This window comes from Zootoca vivipara, chromosome 4 (genome assembly GCF_963506605.1).
Source record: "Zootoca vivipara chromosome 4, rZooViv1.1, whole genome shotgun sequence".
Classification (NCBI taxonomy): Eukaryota; Metazoa; Chordata; class Lepidosauria; order Squamata; family Lacertidae; genus Zootoca; species Zootoca vivipara.
Window position 1 is genome coordinate 82975307 of NC_083279.1, and position 17960 is coordinate 82993266.

Consider the following 17960-nt stretch of genomic DNA (forward strand, 5'->3'; position numbering starts at 1 on the left):
CATATGTAACTGAAGTTTTCCAAGTGGCAACAAATTCCATTGGTTTAGCAATCCTCTTCAAAACCTTAAGATGATGGGCTCTTTTTTCTGAGGCAGCTTAGATCTGTGTTGATAAATGTTAGTTTATTTTGGGTAAGTTTATATCCAAACAAAAAAACCATGACTGCTCACTGGTAACAGGGTGGTGTTAAAGGAATGTAGTACTTGGCTGCTGTCACTGAGCAATGAGAAAGAGGTGTCCATACCCTTACTAGCTGAAGATTGCTGGAGTGGCACACAATTGGTGAATGACAACCAGGCACAATTGGTGAATGACACACAGGCAACATTTCACCAGTTGTGCACTGAGATGGTGCTGCCCTGCCTTCCAGCACTGCATGCTGGAATAGGGGTATGGTGAAGGGGTTCCTCTGCTCCTCAGTTGTTACTTGGTGTGAGCGTATTACACCACTCCTCCATGAACTACCACTGTTGTCTTGAATGCCTTGGCTATTCATTGAATTCACCTTAATTCCTTCAGTAAGTGGGCTGTGGTATACTGTGCCTGGTTTCCATTCCCTCCCACCGCACCCTATAATTGTACTGCTCAATCATTAGTCAGTTGGATCATAAGGCGTAGAGTTGCCAATTCATTTCATGCTGTGTAATGCAATACTTTAAAGTCTGTAATTACATTACACAAGGCTTATGATCCATCCTGAGATAGCTTGCTCTTGATGGATAGCACCATCAAGGAGAGCAGAAGAGCTAGAATGAGATGGGGAAAGAGTACAATTTTAATTTGACTCTTCTGTTTAGGAGTTTGAACACTGCTTTTCAGTGGGATAGTTATCTGCTGGGTAAGAAGATTAAAGGATTGAGAACTACCAGAGTTTCACACTCTAAAAGTTAATTTAGCTGCTTTAAAGTTCTGTTAGGTGATCATTTCCACAAACGAAAATCCATGTTTAATAGAAACACAATTCATTCTGTCACAAACAAGCCATATAATCCTAGCAGAGGATCATCATACACTTTCAACCTGATTGCAACAGTCTCCCATTTGGAGTGGTGGTTCTGATAAATAATCTGGCCGTGAAGTGGCCATTCAATGAGGCTTGTGCATAGGCTTCTTGTCCTTTGTAGTTGTTTGGGCATTTCCACTGATGTATACGTTGGAGCCTGCTGATTGCCATTACTTGGTTTTCAAATGAGTGGTACGGGGTGAGTTTACATCAGGCATCCCCAAACTTCGTCCCTCCAGATGTTTTGGACTACAATTCCCATCATCCCTGACCACTGATCCTCTTAGCTAGGGATCATGGGAGTTGTAGGCCAAAACATCTGGAGGGCCACAGTTTGGGGGTGCCTGGTTTACATCATAATTTCTGTTAACAGAATATATCCTTACCAGTAGAATGATGGAAACATCTGTCTCTGTCTCTAGGCATGATGGATCTCTGCAATTTGTTTTCTCTTACCACCCTAGGCAAATTATTAAGTGGTGGATTTCCCAGGGCATGATAAACACAGTTATGACTTAAAGGCAAACAGGGTTCAAGCCCATGAAGAACTAAGGCCTCATGAATAATGATTTGCTAATAGTAGTTATAACTACCATGGTGGATGGGATATTCAGTGATGCCCAAATATTTTCATATATGGACTCTGGCAATTATATCCCACCAGTTATCAATGGAAGCCACCGTGGTGTAATGGGTAGAGTGAATACTGAGATGTCACTGAGACTTGTGTTTTGTGGCTCATAAATTTTGATTTCAGGGACTTTTACCACTTAAACAGGTGAACTTTGATTATTCTTTGACTCCAAGCTGGAGAATGATGCAGTTCCTTCTCTCTCTAATATACTCATCACACAATTCCTGCTTTCCACCATCCAGACACCCATATCCCAAGATTGATGCTCCGGCATAGCATGTGGGAAACAGCAAAAAGGTTCTCTGTAACTTGCAGGTGCCCAACTGAGAAACAACTTTCCTTCTTTCCTTTCTCCTGTTTTCTACTAGAACAATAGCAAAGCAAGAGGGTGGGAGGGAAAAAGAACGAGTCAGAAGAAGTTTTAACGTTCATCAGACACTGGGGTCTGTTGTCTTGGCAGGGTCCAAATTGATTTAGATTGTATAGGCTTATGTTGAGCTGTTTCCCCATTTTTTGAGGTGGGGAATAGCTTGGTTTACTCTGAGCCATTCTGCAACATAGGAGCCCACCTATTACTAGCAGAAACATGAAACATGAGTCTCTATTTGCAAACTTGGACTAGTTGCTATCTCTTGACCTCATCTCTTGGATGTGAAGAGAAAATGGTGGTGGATGGCAAATCTGCACTACCCCGAGCCCCTGAACCCCAGTGGATGGGACAAAAATATAAGCAATGCATACGCATCATCTCCAGTATTTATTGTTGCAAAACAGCATATCTGCTAGAAGCACATCAGATGATCATCCACATAATGGAACTACTGTGTGTGAGAATAGCTCCTTAGTGAGGTAATTCACCACCAATAATATTTTGCTTCATACATTGGGTCCAAGAGCTGAACTGATATGCGCTATGCTATATTTTTTTGTTTTAAAACTCGTGTGTCTAGAATCCTGCTGAAAACATCAACCCTTTCAAAGCCCTTTCATCTTGGTGAAGAATAAATCACCTTGGAGAGCCGAACTTAGAAGTCTTTACATTTTAATATTTTCTGCTAATGAATGCTGATGTCTTAGATTGCCCTGGAGCCTGAACTCCTCTCTTTATTCACAGAGCAGACTTTGAATAGCTGACAGCAGAGGTATTTTGTCTGCAGCATCCTGACAGCCTGCTTCCTTTCAAGTCTAAGGAAATGTGGGGGAAACTCGCATCTCAAGCACCCATGTCAATCTGGAGCAGGACTATGTAATACGACATTTACACTTGAGCGAGTTATGAATCCGGCATATTGATTTAGCACACCCACTCATGCTGGGTAGGATGGAGAGAGTTCATGCATTTACGAACCAAAGATACAGTAGCACACATGGCAACCCCACAGTATAGATGCAGTGTGTGATGTGAACGTGTGAGTACAAAGTAGGCCCAATTGATGCAATACCTTCATAATCGGTTAACTTATCCCAGAGCCTTTGGGAGCGGAATGTCTCTAAAGCAAGAACTGCTATGTAAAATATTCATACTTTAAACAGATGCAAATCCCAGCTCCTCACAGTACGCAATCTGACCTCAAGACAATATGAACTAATTCTACCATTCCCAGCTTTAGGAAACATTTTCCCTTGGGTACGGTATAAATGTTGCTTCTCACCAGTTTTCCCCTTAGTGTGACAATTGGCAATGTTTGTGTCCACTTCTGCTGTAATGCAAACTTCCTCCTCTACCCCAAAACCAAATTAATTCAACTTTGGGCAGAATACACAGCAGTCTGTGTCTTGCTGGGACCCTAGAAGTCTGTAGCTATGGTGGTATTTTTTATATTTATTGTATTTAGCAGATGCGGGTGGCTTTATGGTCTAAACCACAGCCTGTTGGGCTTAGAATCATAGAGTTGGAAGAGACCACAAGGGCCATCCAGTCCAACCCCCTGCCAAGCAGGAAACACCATCAAAGCATTCTTGACATAAGCCTGTCAAGCCTCTGCTTAAAGACCTCCAAAGAAGGAGACTCCACCACACTCCTTGGTAGCAAATTCCACTGCCGAACAGCTCTTACTGTCAGGAAGTTCTTCCTAATGTTTAGGTGGAATCTTCTTTCTTGTAGTTTGAATCCATTGCTCCGTGTCCGCTTCTCTGGAGCAGCAGAAAACAATCATTCTCCCTCCTTTATATGACATCCTTTTATATATTTGAACATGGCTATCATATCACCCCTTAACCCTCTCTTCTCCAGGCTAAACATACCCAGCTCCCTAAGCTGTTCCTCATAAGGCATCGTTTCCAGGCCTTTGACCATTTTGGTTGCCCTCTTCTGGACACGTTCCAGCTTGTCTGTATCCTTCTTGAACCCTGGTGCCCAGAACTGGACACAGTACTCCAGGTGAGGTCTGACCAGAGCAGAATACAGTGGTACTATTACTTCCCTTGATCTAGATGCTATACTCTTATTGATGCAGCCCAGATTATAAGGTTGGCAATTAGAATCCCCACGACAAGGTGAGCTCCCGTTGCTCTGTCCCAGCTCCTGTACGGTAGCAGTTCAAAAGCCTACCAGTGCAAGTAGATAAATAGGTACTGCTGTGGCAGGAAGGTAAAAGGCGTTTCTGTGTGCTCTGGTTTCTGTCATGGTGTTCCGTTGCGCCAGAAGCGGTTTAGTCATGCTGGCCACATGACCCGGAAAGCTGTGAACAAACATTGGCTCCCTCGGCCTGAAAAGCAAGGTGAGTGCTGCACCCCATAGTTGCCTTTGACTGGACTTAACCATCCAGGGGTCCTTTACCTTTTGTACCTTATTTATTATAAGCACTTGTCTCGGTAGTGTTAAACTAGCAAGCTTTTTAGCTGAACCTCTTGTCCAGAGAGGCTCAAAACAATGCAGCAGCTTGGAGCATTTCCCTATCAGGCTCTGCTTGGATTTATCCAAAAGTTTAAATCTGGCATGCAATCCTTGGAAGAGAGGAAATTATTATATAGGAGTCAACATTAGAAGTTAACTGAAAATGGTAGCTCTTGAGTTTTACCTGTCTCACCTGTCTCACCTTTTGGCTTTGTTCCTGACATCATGACATGGAGCTTTCTCCACTTCACGCCACTGTCTCTGTCCTTAACTAGGTAGTGGCATTAGGACCTGAAATGTGTTAAACTGCACATTTCTTTTGCGGGGAGGGATGTTGCTGCAGTGAAATGAAATTACTGCCTTGTGCCGGCTCCTCTCCACACACCCCAAAATCACATCCCCCATATACGGTATACATATTGCTGCTTGGGCTCCTTGACAGAACACGTATGTTACAAATATTATAATGCATAGATACACAAAATTATATATAGAAATAAAGCAAATGAAAAATGAAAATAAAACTAGCTGGACAAACGACAAGCATATTGTGATGTTTGACATGGTATTCTCTGCATGTCTCCAGATCTATCCTCCCCAAGTCGTCCTCCCCAATCTTTTCCTCATCCACTTGTGTTAAGTCACTCCTTCATCTTCACCATATCTCCAATATATAACATCTCTGATTTTATACAATGCTCAGGACTCAGGCCACACATTGCATCTTCTAACAGAGGGATGCTGCTCCTGAACTTCTTAGGGAGGTGGAACTACTAAGAGGGTCTCCTCTGCTGCTTAAGGCTATAAGCAGTAAGGTGAGCACCTTGAATTGAACCAGAAACCAACTGGCAACCAATGCAGCTGGTTTTAAACAGGGGTTGTGCTTTCGACTTCCATTTCTGTGCCAATAGTACTGTGCCATCATTCCAGACTACAGGACATGCTGGGTGGTGCTGATGGGAGTTGTAGTGCAGCAACATTTGGAGGACCACAGATTTCACATCCCATAAATTGTTCTATGGAATAAGGCACGGGTGGGAAAACTTTTAGCCTCGTGGGCTTTCCGATTAAGGAAAGGTTTTGTACTGCTTCTGGGAAATGATATACAGTGGTACCTCTACTTACGAATAACTCTACTTACGAATGTTAACTACTTACGAATGGAGCTCCGTCCGCCATCTTGGATGCGGTTTAGATAGGATTTTTTCTACTTACGAATTTTTAGATAGGGTTGCTTCGACTTACGAATTCTTTCTCCCAATGCATTCCTATGGGATTCGACTTACAATTTTTTTCGACTTACGAATGTGCATTAAATTCGTAAGTAGAGGTACCACTTTATAATGAGATGAAAAAGATGTTGAAATACACATTTATTAATGTGTATTTCATTTCTACTTGGTATTGTAGATAAGGATATTAACAGACAAGATAACAAACTGTTCTTATATGCGACAACAGCAGCAAGAGTACTATTGGCTTGGATGTAAGGACTGAACTTGCTCTTAGTTGTCTTGGAGAATTAGCATTGGAAATGTAAAACCATGTGGGTCTCCTAAGAAACTTGGTTCTATATTCTTCAAATGGAGGGGTGGGGAGATCCTGAATTGGGCCTCAGAGTTCATTTTTCATACTCCAATATTCTTGCAGAGATATATCAATTACTAGTCCAATGCAGGATTTATTAACAGCACAGTCCTTTTTTGGGTTGCACAAAGGGAAAACCCATGCTCTTTTTCTGCTATACCAGGTGGCAGGGATCAGAAGGGCAGGGGGAATTCATATTACCCCAATAATCCAATAAGGGAATTAGGTGGCTCCTGTATTTTGTGTTGGGAGATATAGCACAGCCTTTCCTTAAGCTACAGATTTGCTGGTGAGAAGAGGGGAAAACTATCACAAATAGAACACAAAAATGGTGCATGCAGATGCACACAAATTGAGTAGTAAATCCATTGCATAAGTGCATGTTGTTAGATGTACAATTTCCCTTCCTGGATTGGGGTCAGGGGAAGCTAGTTCTCAATTCCAGCAAAATCTATCTGCCCATATTGCTGATTGACTGACAACTAACCCATCTTCCTTTCTCCCCCTAAGACCGAGTCACTCTCTCTCTCTGTGTTTTCATTAAGTTGCGGAATGCACATTTAATTGAATCAAGGCACCTTTGGTCCTTCCTTTTTTTAAGAAAAGAAAAGATAGGTAGCCCTTCTGAACCATAGGGAATCAAGACAGACTACCAAATCAGTATTTGAGTCACTGGCCAATATGTCCATCAAGTAGGTTGTGATAGCAAGGGAAGCTGAGCTCAAACTGCAGCAGGAGGAAATATGGATCCAGTCCCAATTTGCATGCATGCTTGTCTTGGGGTAAATGACAGAAACAACCAACCCATTCCATTAATAAGCCGTGTCTGCGTGGCCAGAAAGAAAGATAGCTCAGGAAATTGAAAAATTCTTTTCCCTGAGTCTTGTATAGAAGCAACCAAGGGGCCACACATCAACTGTGAATGTTTTACGTAAATCCAAAATTTCACAACAGTCCCTGGCTGTTAGTAGCTGCCACCTGCCTGCTGCAGCTCAGTCGTAGAGCACCTGGGTTCCAGGTTCAATCCCTGACATTTCCAGGCTGGGAGAGAACCATGTCTGAAACCCTGGAGAGTTACTTCCTGCCAGTGTAGTCAATACTGGGTTAAATAGACCAAGAGTCCATTTAGAAGTCTTACTTTGTGACTGACTGCCTTATGTTGGGGCTTTGCAGATGTGCAGCCAAAAGCCAAGAAAGTGGTTTAGGGACCAGATCCTTAGCAGAGTGTGGACTGTGCCTCGTGACATCTCAGAAGCCAGGGAAATTGCTGAACATTGTTTCCAGTGCTCAGTGGTGACCTTCAGTGCCTTACAAAGCCTCCCCCATGACAAGCAGAAGCAGAAAATATTATGCAAAACAGAAAGAAAAAAGCTGAATAGACTATGCAATAGTTGAGCATAACTTGCATAATGTATGCAAGATACAGAATCACACATTTTTGCTGTTGCGGGATTTGGATTCCCTCAGAGCAGATTTATTTTTAAAGCCCAGGATACATATATCCCTGCCTGCTGTACATATGATTATTATGCTGGAGTGAACCAGTAGCAAAGTCAAGAACAGTCCATTGCTTCTCTGGCCAGAAACTCAAGCCTGGCCACACTTCTTGGCGTCAGAATGCAAATTCGTCTCAAATACAATTTGCCCTCAGCTCTATTGACCTGTTGGGAACAGCATTCCTGATAGTCAGAAAACCACTCCAGGTCAGCAGGTATTAAAAGAACGGTTGTTGTTTTATTCTTTTTTGGTGGGTACAAAAACCACAGTTTCATACACAGAACAAGATTATAAATAAAAGCGGTAACATGAGTGACCCGTAGTCTCTTTTGATTCTATACTGCAGACTGATGGTGTTCTCTAAACTTATTGGTTGGTTTCTTGTAGTTAGACAGATGCAAATCCATGGAACACGGAATGATGGGACAGAATGAGGATGACCAACAATGTTTATAAAAAAAAAGTCTCTGAATTTTATTACAGTGATGACATTTTATATCAATTATTGCAATGAATTGTTCCCTAAGATGGTTAGAAAAAAGAATTGTGTTGTCCTCTACTGAATTTACATCCGTTAAAAAGCAAGCATGTTTCAATATTCCTCTTTTTTCCCCCAAAGAAAAAAGTAATTAATTTCTTTTATTTTATTTTTTTCACAGGATTTACATATTTATTTTCTTATCACAGTTTAGTGACTTGTTTCCACAGCCGGACATTCTTCCCACTGTGTAATGTTGATCTTCGGGAAACACAGGTAAGCATGTTCATTGACTTCTATAGCAGTTGGTTCTCCGCTTTGCCAAGACAAAGACCGAAAGGTAGCCTTTTCCTCATGTGTATTCTTCATAGTTTTAATGCGCTAAATCGGCAAGTCCTATTAGTTGGTGGTTTTTGTTGTTTTTTTAAAGTCCACTCAAGTGAAATTTGTCACTGTTAATATTCCTGTCCCAACCCCGCCTCCCCCCAACAAAACTAAATTATGATTCTTTTTTTCCTGATATAAAATCTGAGTTTGGGTTTCCGAGCTGAGACCATGCACACACATTTGCTGCTGCTGATGTCTGGCATGCCAGGACGCCTTTCCCATGCTCAGCCCATTTCTAAGTTCATCAATGACATTTCCCCGTGTCGTGTTACAGTCCATGCTGTATTCCCGTCAGTCACTGACACAGTTTAATTAAGGCACTCGGATATTTTTTTGGTTTTTATGGTAGGTCTGATGCAATTACCGCCAATCCTGAACTTTGTCTCATTGCAGATCCACTGTGTACAGCCTTTGGGCAGTCGGGAGTCAGAATGCGTCCGTTTTCTCCCATGCTCCCTGTGATGGATAATCTGGCTTTGTTTCGTATGGCTTCAGAAAAGGTCAGCTGGGAGGCAGGAGAAAGGGGAGAGAGGGAGAGAGGGAGAAGAAAAAGGAGGAGGCAGAAAGGAAGTGTTACAATATTTCTGTTCCCCAATAAAACCAGTGCACAACAAACACCAAAAATATCTAGGTGTAGACATCTGCATTATCACGTTAACTGTTTATATAATAATATAGATATAAGTGCATTTAACACACTCTTTTTAAAAATAATAACCATAATCAATGCTCTAAAAGAGATTAAACCGGAGATTCTCATTCTGTTAAAATTTAGTAAAAGTCAAATCGCTGTGGGCAAGTGTAAAATGTTACTTAGTTGCCCAGTTTTCCTAGGAATCAATCTCTTGTTCCTCCCCTGCTCCAATCCATTTTCATGTATATGTGATAGCAGTAAGGCTCAGAATTTTCTCACAAACTAGCATGTAACTCTGAAGTCTGCCAAGCTGATATTATCTAGTTTACTGCATTTTTTGAATAATAATAAAAAAGTTACAGGCTTTCTGTACATTTAAATAAAAATCCAGCCAAAGTTAAGCTCCCTTTAGCCCCATTGATTTAAATGAAAACAAAATCCAAATATATGCTAATCTCCACAGAAATAAATGGGACTTAAAAGTGTTTGACTTTAGCTGAATTCTTCCTTCCTTCCTTCCTTCCTTCCTTTCCACTTCTACCTTGATTTCCTTTCAGTTAAAATTAAGACCAGTTGCAAATACTTAAAAGGCTAATAAAAACAACAGCTGTAAAAAAATAATATTGTATATACGTAATGTGAATAATTCAGAATCTGTCTCTTTAAATAATAAAAAAAAATGGTTTAGACCTGCCTGGGAGTAACCGCCCTCCTCTGAACTCAGTGGGACTTACTTCTGAGCAAACATGCATAGAATTGCACTCCAAGGCTGGAATCCTATTGGGGGTGAGGGTTGAGGCTTTCTTTGAGAAAGAAGCATCTCATTGTTTGCAGTTTCTTTTTCTTTTTTTTAAAGGCCCATTTATTTGAAACGGGACATTGGCACCACTAAGTTGTTGGACTGGGGCCAAACTCTCCAATAAAAGGAGTATATTTGCTGAAATCGTGGCAATAATCTGGGCTACACGTGGCTGCCATGGGACAAGAGCAACGCACGCACACACACGCACACACACACACAGGCCCAAAGCAGGACATTTATGGTGGATTAAGACAACCCCACCCCTCTCCAGTAACTGAGATTGTCCCGAGAGCACCAGCTATAAGGTTTTTTTTTTGTGTGTGTGCCTTGGGTGGTGCCTACAAATGAGCAAGTGACCCTCCTTGACTTTGCATGCAGAGCATTGGAGGGAAACGCTTAGCTTCTGGGGGAAGCCTCCTGAATCGTCCTTGAGAAAAGGAACAGAGCGAAAATGGAGAGTTGACAAAAATGTGGGAGAAAAAGGAAGGTGGTTGACATATCTCTTTGCTTTTCGAGGGATGGGGGAACCTCTGGATCTGGTTGCACATGCATCCTTTTCTTGCCTGAGACCTGAGGAAAGCTTTAATTATATTTGTTTTATCGTGTTTCTATAATCGCCTACATGAACACAACTCTCAAAGTAGCGTACAAAGGTGACGAACGAGCAAACAGATTAAAAGCAATTTAAAACAGAAACACCGAATCACGAGGAACATGGAAAGATACAGAGCTACTAACCAGGGAAAGCCTGAGGAAACCGAGATGTTTCTGCTAATGGATGGAACCACCCAATCATTGGCACCTTTACTGGACAGGTGAATGCTACATAATCCTAGTTATAGATGAAGCAAGGGGTGGGGGTGGGGGTTTAAAGTGCTTTTTGTTTCATTAATTAGAGAGGTTATATGGTACAAAGGTTGCTTCCCGACAGCCTGTTCACTGCGCATTCTCCCCGATGTGTTTAGATGAGGTTTGTGGGGCGATTAGAAGACATTGGCTTTGTATGGAGTATTTGTTCTGAACTGTTTGCAGGGGGTTTAGAGAGTGTGTTCTGTCACTCTCCTTATTGCAAAAAGTCTGATTTTGGGCAGAAGCCAGCTTGTTTTGCAAGGCCAAAATCAATTTGCCCTCTGCCTTTCTGCTTAGCTACTCTAAGAAGCTACCTTTGGAACAGCCTTCATGTAAAATGGTTATGAAGGCTGTCATTCACTACATTACCCAGTGCCCTCTATGTAAAAATCCTCATGAAAAATATCTGAGTTTCGCCACAATTCCCCCCAACACCAGGTGAGTTTGTGTGCTTTTTGCTGCCGTGCGTTAAAAATGGTTTAGCACCTTGAACAAGTGGAGCTGCTGCTGGAGAAACAGAAAGAGGAAACCTTCGAGAACACACAAAGGTTTTGAAAGCCACGTTCCCTCTTAAATTGTTTCTGGCAGAAACAAAAGGTAACAGACAAATGGGCAAGGAAATCTTTTTGGAAAGGGAATCTATACTTTCCCACTCCATGTGCACCAAGCCCCCTCCCACGTCTTCTTCACCCCCTCCTGGAAACCCACCTATTTCTCGGTGCTCTCCAGCTACAGTGACCACACGCCAATCTCTGGTCATACTGTGTTTGTTCTGCATTGTATGGTTCTGTTGTGTATCGGCTGTGCCTTTTGGCTGCAATCTCCTTGGGGCAGGGGCCTGCTATTTGACAGGCACACTTTGCCTGCTGTGCAGTGCCGTGTGCTCCAGCACTGCATGAATAAAAATAAAAATAATAAATAGAATGCCTTTCTTTTTAAAGTCTGAAGTGGCAAAATAAAACACTTAATATTTACACGCTTACACCTAAGCTTTATTTTCTCTGTGTGTTTTTTAAAATTGCCATATCACTGGTATTGTGGGTATTATTAAGTTGTACAGTCATACCTCGGAAGTCGAACAGAATCCGTTCAGGAAGTCCGTTCGACTTGTGAAATGTTCGACTTCCAAAGCGCGGCTTCTGATTGGCTGCAGGAAGCTTCTGCAGCCAATCGGAAGCCACAGAAGCCCCATCGGATGTTCGGCTTCCAAAAGAACATTTGAAAACTGGAACAATCACTTCCAGTTTTTGATTGTTCAGGAGCCAGAATGTCCGACTCCCAAGGTGTTTGGGAGCTGAGGTATGGCTGTACTGAGATGTGTGTGTTTTAGGACCCAATCTATTCCTGTGATTTGCTTTAACTGTTTTAATCCTGAATTTTAAATGGTTGTAACCTGCCCTGGGACCTGCTGGTGGTAGGGCAGGTAATAAATTTAATCATCAGCACCCTACTATGCACATCTACTTAGAAGTAAGCTCCATTGACTTCAATGGAACGTATTTCCAGGTGAATGTGTGTATGTTGGATTTGAGCCTTTGTACCTCACTGCAGATTTGACAATCCTAAATATTTCTGGCTCAAAGATGAAGGGGGATAAGAAAGAAGACAATCAGTGCACTGGTATGCTTTCCTAAGAGCAGCCACTCTCTTTCCTTCAGCCCCGAGTAGCTCTCTGCTTGTGACAATCAGGGCACTCTTTTCTATGAGCAAAAACTGCCGTTTTGCTTGCCACCCTGTGCTAAAGAATTTTGCCGTGGCCTTCCAAACTGCATGCTGCGAGGCACATCAGTTTCAGCTCACTGGAGGAAATCTTCTTGCAAATGCAGTAAAACTAACTAGGCAGCACAATCCTATGCATGTAGACTCAGATGTAAGCCACATTTATTAAGGAGATGCTTTTATTTTTTTTAAAGAAAAACATTGTAAAGCCCTGCTGGATCAGAGCAATGGTCCATCTGGACCAGAGCAAAGGTTCATTTAGTCCAGCATGCTATTTCCCTTATTAATCGGTTGCCTCTTGGGATATGTACAAGCAAAGCATGAAGACATTAGCCTTCTCCTGTTGCTGCTCCCAAGCAGCATGCCGTCTCTGATCCTGGGGGCTGCATAGAGCCTTATGACCAGTAGCCTTTGATAGATTTATCCTCCATGAATTTGCCTAATCCTTTAAAGCCATCCAATGAAGAGGTGGTCAACACATCCTGAAGCATCACCTTCCCCAAATTTGTTACACACTTATTCCAATGGAACATTTCCCCAAACAAGTAGGGAAAGGATTGCGCCAGAACTAACTAAACAGACTATCTACAGAGAACATCCAAGAACAGAAGAAAGTGACTTCCTCAAAACCAGGTGCACCAAGCCTGAGTCTTGATCCTCCTTCATATATAAAGCACCTAGAATTATTTGTTTGAAAAGCCATCTTCTCTTATGTCTGCCTAGGATCTTAATTGCCCTCATCCTTCATCCAGAAATATAAATGTTCACCATGAAATCTAAAATTTCACATGGCTGTAGATGTCACTGCAGATTTTTTAAAAAATAGATATATTTTTAAACCCATGGTATCCAATAGAGTTCTATCTCTCTATATATATCTTGATGCATTTTTTTAAATAAAAAGCACCAAAAAAAACCCCTTGCAATGCAGATGTCTATTAGCAACATGTAGGAAAGTATACTAAACATCTGCAGCCAAAATCAACCGAACCGTTTGTTTGTTTTTTCCAAAAGAGGAAGCTCTCTTGATAAGCAAGCAGTTACCAGCACTGGACAGACAGGGCACAACACCGCATGACAAGATGATGATACGTCAGCCACTCACTGTAGTAGGGCCCTAAGTCCTACCCCTAAATTTTAACACTCTCGGTTCCATATACGTTGTAACCTTCTCTATAAGTTGCTAAATTCTGGGTATTCTGCGAGGAAGTTGGATTAAAAGTCTGTGCACTCTTTGCCACCTTCATTCTCTTCGCCTCTGCCCTGGATTTGTAACAGAACTCTATCAAAGCCACCAGCATAGCCAGGCCCAGGCCTCCAACCAGAATGTAGAAGACGCCCGCAACATTGCTGAGACTCAGGGCGCTCGTCTTGTCCTGGGGAAACAAAAAGGGGTGTGCGTGTCAGATCAGAGGCGCGAGGCGGCTGGAGAGCAAACAAACAAAACAGTACGCTACAAGTACAGAGGCATAAGTGACGGCTTCATTGAAATACATGGGGAAAGGTGGCGGCGGGGGGGGGGAGAGAGAGAGGCACTGACAAACGTCTTCTGAGATAATTGCCCTGCCCTCGCTTGCAAAACAAACATACGTATATAAGCAAACAATTTGTTTTCAAAAGCAAAAGATTACATGTGCTTAACCAATACTTTCAGATGCAATTAGCCCCTTGGTAATGAACGGCGGTGAAATAGTCTACCACAATTAACCGCAGCGTCAATAAAGCATATCTATCCTCTCTTGACTTGACGTTTAATGGTGGCCTGAACACGGGGTTGTTAGAGGATCATTAAGTAGCCTAAGTTATCTATGGCATGGCTCCTTTTAGGATAGATATGCTCCGATATATTTATTTGGAAAAGAAAACACCAGACCAGTCTTCCGACTGATGGTTAAAGAAAAGGTCCGTTACATTTAAATCACTCCTTAAAATTCAGGCAAACAAATTTGCTGTCACAGCTCCCGAGCCTCGTGTAGGATGTGAGCTAGGAGACAAACGAGTCTTTCCTCACAAAGCACAGCCTTCTCACTTCCTACTATACTGCTAAAGGAGAAGGTTGCCTAGTTTGGAAAGCACTTGCAGTGGGGTGGAGAGGGAGAGGGGCCTGGAGAGTTGGAAATTCAGGGAACAGTCTTGCTGCATCTGCAGAAGTCCATAAACAAGCGTAGCAGCATTCTCTGGATCGGGACCACTGGCTTGCCTGGTTTTCTCAGGATTGTTGTTTAAAGTACATATTATTTCTATCAGAGGAAGCTGCCTTGTATTGATTCAGACTTTATGTCCACCTAGGTCTAGTCAGTGGTCAGGTGTTTCAGACAGGACTCTCTCTTAGTCCTACCATGCCAGAGATTTAACATGGGATCTTCTGCATGCAAAACAGATGCTCTGCCAATGAGCTATGACCTCTTCTCACTAAGGGACTGCAGTGCTGATGCAGTAAATTAGATGCGTAATTTTTAAAAACCCATTACATTTTGTAATTTAAGACATTAATCTTAGTGTTAAGTAAGCATTTCAAATCGGTGGATGCTTTCCATCCTGCGAGTTCGTGTGGCCACAATCCACTGCCAATTTGAATGAGCGAATGGTATGAACACGAGACTGCACACTTGACATTTCAAGATTTCAAAAAGATGCATGTAATTGTACATCATAATGCTTTAGACTTTTTTTTTTTAAAAAAGGAGTTGACATTATACCACACATTGCTATACTCCTAATTAAGCAATAAACACTTTTTAAAAAATGGGCTGAGAGTAATACAGTAATACTTGATTTTTATTTTTTTTATTCTGAGCTATGTGGAATTCGCACACCATGATGAGCGCTGAGTTCAGTTGCTGCAATAGTTTAAAGATGCATTATTCAATGTTCCAACTAAAGGCTGGGCAGGTGCAGGATGAACATCTTTCCATGTTGTTCATGTTGCGATGGGGGGCGGGGGCGGGTGAGGAACATAGCATTTTAATCTGCCTCCAAACTTGTTAGATTTGCAAAACACCTTCAAGAGAGATGGCCTTCCTTTTTAAAATGTGAAGTGGCAGGAGTCAAGTTGACATCGATGTACTGCCAGATGTTGGAACAAGGTACCACTAATTGGGGGTATCATTTTGCTATCATTTCTAAGACTGATCAACAGGACCATTCTGAACCTAAGTGGTTCAAGTTGGTTAGAGCGTGGTGCTGATAATGCCAAGGCGTAACCGGCTGCACATAAATGATACTCTTCAATGTATATTTCACAATATCAAAGGTTTTCTCATGCAAAATCAGCATGTAAAGATTGACAAAGTAAATAAAAGTCCAAATAAACCAGTTCGTTCATAAAGTCCCAAATTTGAGCTGTTTCTAATCCACATATGCCTCTGTGTATTCAAAAGGCCCAACGAATCCAAATGGAAGCTTGCTGCAGTTCCACGACAAGGATTTCTGGAATAATCATCCTGTTTTGGGCTTCGTCAGTGGTACATGTTTCATATAATGTATAACGAAATAATGGCTCTCATGACACATATATACATTATATGAAACATGTACCACTGACGAAGCCTTTGATATTGTGAAATATACATTGAAGAGTATCATTTATGTGCAGCTGGTTACGTTGTGTGTGTTTGTGAATGCCTTTCATGTAACCAAGGTTTGGTGTTGGTTTGATAATGCCAAGGCTGCAGGCTCGACCCCTGTATATTCCTGCATTGCAGGGGGTTGGACTAGATGATCCTCAGACTCCCTTCCAACTCTACAATTCTATGACTCTAAGTCCATAAACAAAAGACCTTTTAGAAAAGCACGTTCAGTGAGTGCTCCATAACTGAGGTGCTACCATGCCCTTGTATAAACCGGAACATCTTTTCTTTTTAAAAGTAACTTAAGGGTTCGGCATTTGGGGACATGCCTGGGACGAAGCTGGTGTTGAAGGGCTTTAATTTAATTAATGCTTCGCCTATGTTTTGCATTTCTCATGCAGGGTTTATGAATCCAAGGGACCACTTCATCTTGCCCCCCTGGGGTTGGGAGGGAAAGGATAAGCGCCTTCTGTGTGGTGCCTGTTCAATAGCTCATTTATTTCCATTCCTATGTGAACATTAGCTCCCTCGTGAACACAATAGCGGGTCCCGAACTGCAGCGACTGACCTTGCTTCCAGAGTCCTTGGGTCCACATTCCCCTTTATCGTACCACCATTTGTTTTTCAGCTTGTCTAAGACGCCTGCCTCACTGAGTTTCAGAACGGCAAGGTTTACAGGAGTTCTTCACGTGGGAAATAACATAAATAACATTATATATGTTATTTTATGTTATTCAAGTAAAACTACATAGAATCGCATTGCAAAGTGACGGAGCGGAGGCCACAGAGGCTGCTTATGTCGTGCATAGGGTTAGAGACAGACATACGACTGGGACCTGCTCCATCGCTTCAGGTAATGGGCACATACTGCTGGGGAAGGCTTGCGAAAAAAAATTGCGTGCAATTACTGTGAACCCAAAACTATTGGCTTTCACCGACACATTCAGTGGCCGACCAATAAAACGCAACCAGATGTTGGAAATGTTTCCAGATTACCAGATTGTCTATCTGTTGTCCTCAAACTCACCTAGCCTGACATTTGAGCAAAATATCAACTGGACAATTTAGGTGGCAGACCAAAGCTGGGAAGTAGGTTCCATGAGGTTGCAGAGTAAATCTGTTTAGGCTCACAATGCGCACCTATATGGATGTGCCTCCCTATCGTCGTATATTTCAGTACTCAGGGAGGATGTGGCGTTAGACTAAAACTGCCTCCCATGGAGGGTACAGATGGCAACACCCTTGATCGTTGTTATATCACCAACTAAAGACCTGGGTGTTTAGAGGAAGTCGGTAAAGATGGGTGACACCTGAAAGTTATGTTATGTTGCACTGATCGCTGCTATACTTTTAAACTGATTTTTATTTAATTTCATTGCATAATGATGTTTATGTTATAGCTGGGATCATTCGCTGACGGAGAGCGGCCTACAAATTTCATTTAAAAAATATTAGAAAGCTGTGCTTAGAGCACAGTATGTTGTGTGTCCCCAGGTCTACAAATCGAAACCCTACTGAACCATGCCATTCCTATGGGTGACACTGGGCTTCTTCCAGCTTTTAAGTTCCTCCACAGGGTTGTTCGAAAGATGACATGGAATAAGCCAATGGGTTATTTGGGGGAAGGGCGGAGTATAAATGCGATTGATAAATATAGATAACATAAAGGAAACACTCGCAATCGCATGATGTTTATGAGAGTTTACTATTATCTTCCCTATGGGAACTGACTGGCCCTTTGAGCAGCCAGGGTGGATCATAAAAATAAAGATTTATTTATTAATTTCTTAAATGTCTATACTGCCCTTCATCCAAGGATCACAAGGTGGTTTACATAGCAAGGCACAAAAATAACACAACAGAGCTTGGGCCCCACTCTCACAAAACTACGGTTCCCAGGTTTCGTTTGCAGAAACCACAACAATAAATCCACTTTTGTGTTGGTGTGCCCTAGAGGGAAATCA

The 17960-nt window shown here is 42.1% G+C and overlaps 1 protein-coding gene across 4 annotated transcripts in view; it reads right to left on the reverse strand.

The window, feature by feature from the left end:
* Positions 1 to 7527: 7527 nt before the first annotated feature.
* The window catches only part of GRIA4 (glutamate ionotropic receptor AMPA type subunit 4), a 224142-nt gene continuing 213709 nt past the window's right edge, over positions 7528 to 17960 (reverse strand). The window contains exons 14-17 of one of the 4 annotated variants that reach the window (XM_035115662.2): positions 16565 to 16679; positions 13669 to 13803; positions 8790 to 8928; positions 7528 to 7973 (exon numbers count right to left, since the gene is read on the reverse strand). In XM_035115662.2, coding sequence (XP_034971553.1) covers positions 7894 to 7973; positions 8790 to 8928; positions 13669 to 13803; positions 16565 to 16679 — 469 coding nt within the window. In that variant the 3' untranslated portion in view covers positions 7528 to 7893. Of the gene's footprint in view, positions 8929 to 13668; positions 13804 to 16564; positions 16680 to 17960 lie in introns of all 4 variants that reach the window. The other 3 variants (XM_060273856.1, XM_035115663.2, XM_060273855.1) reach the window with 3 other exon arrangements.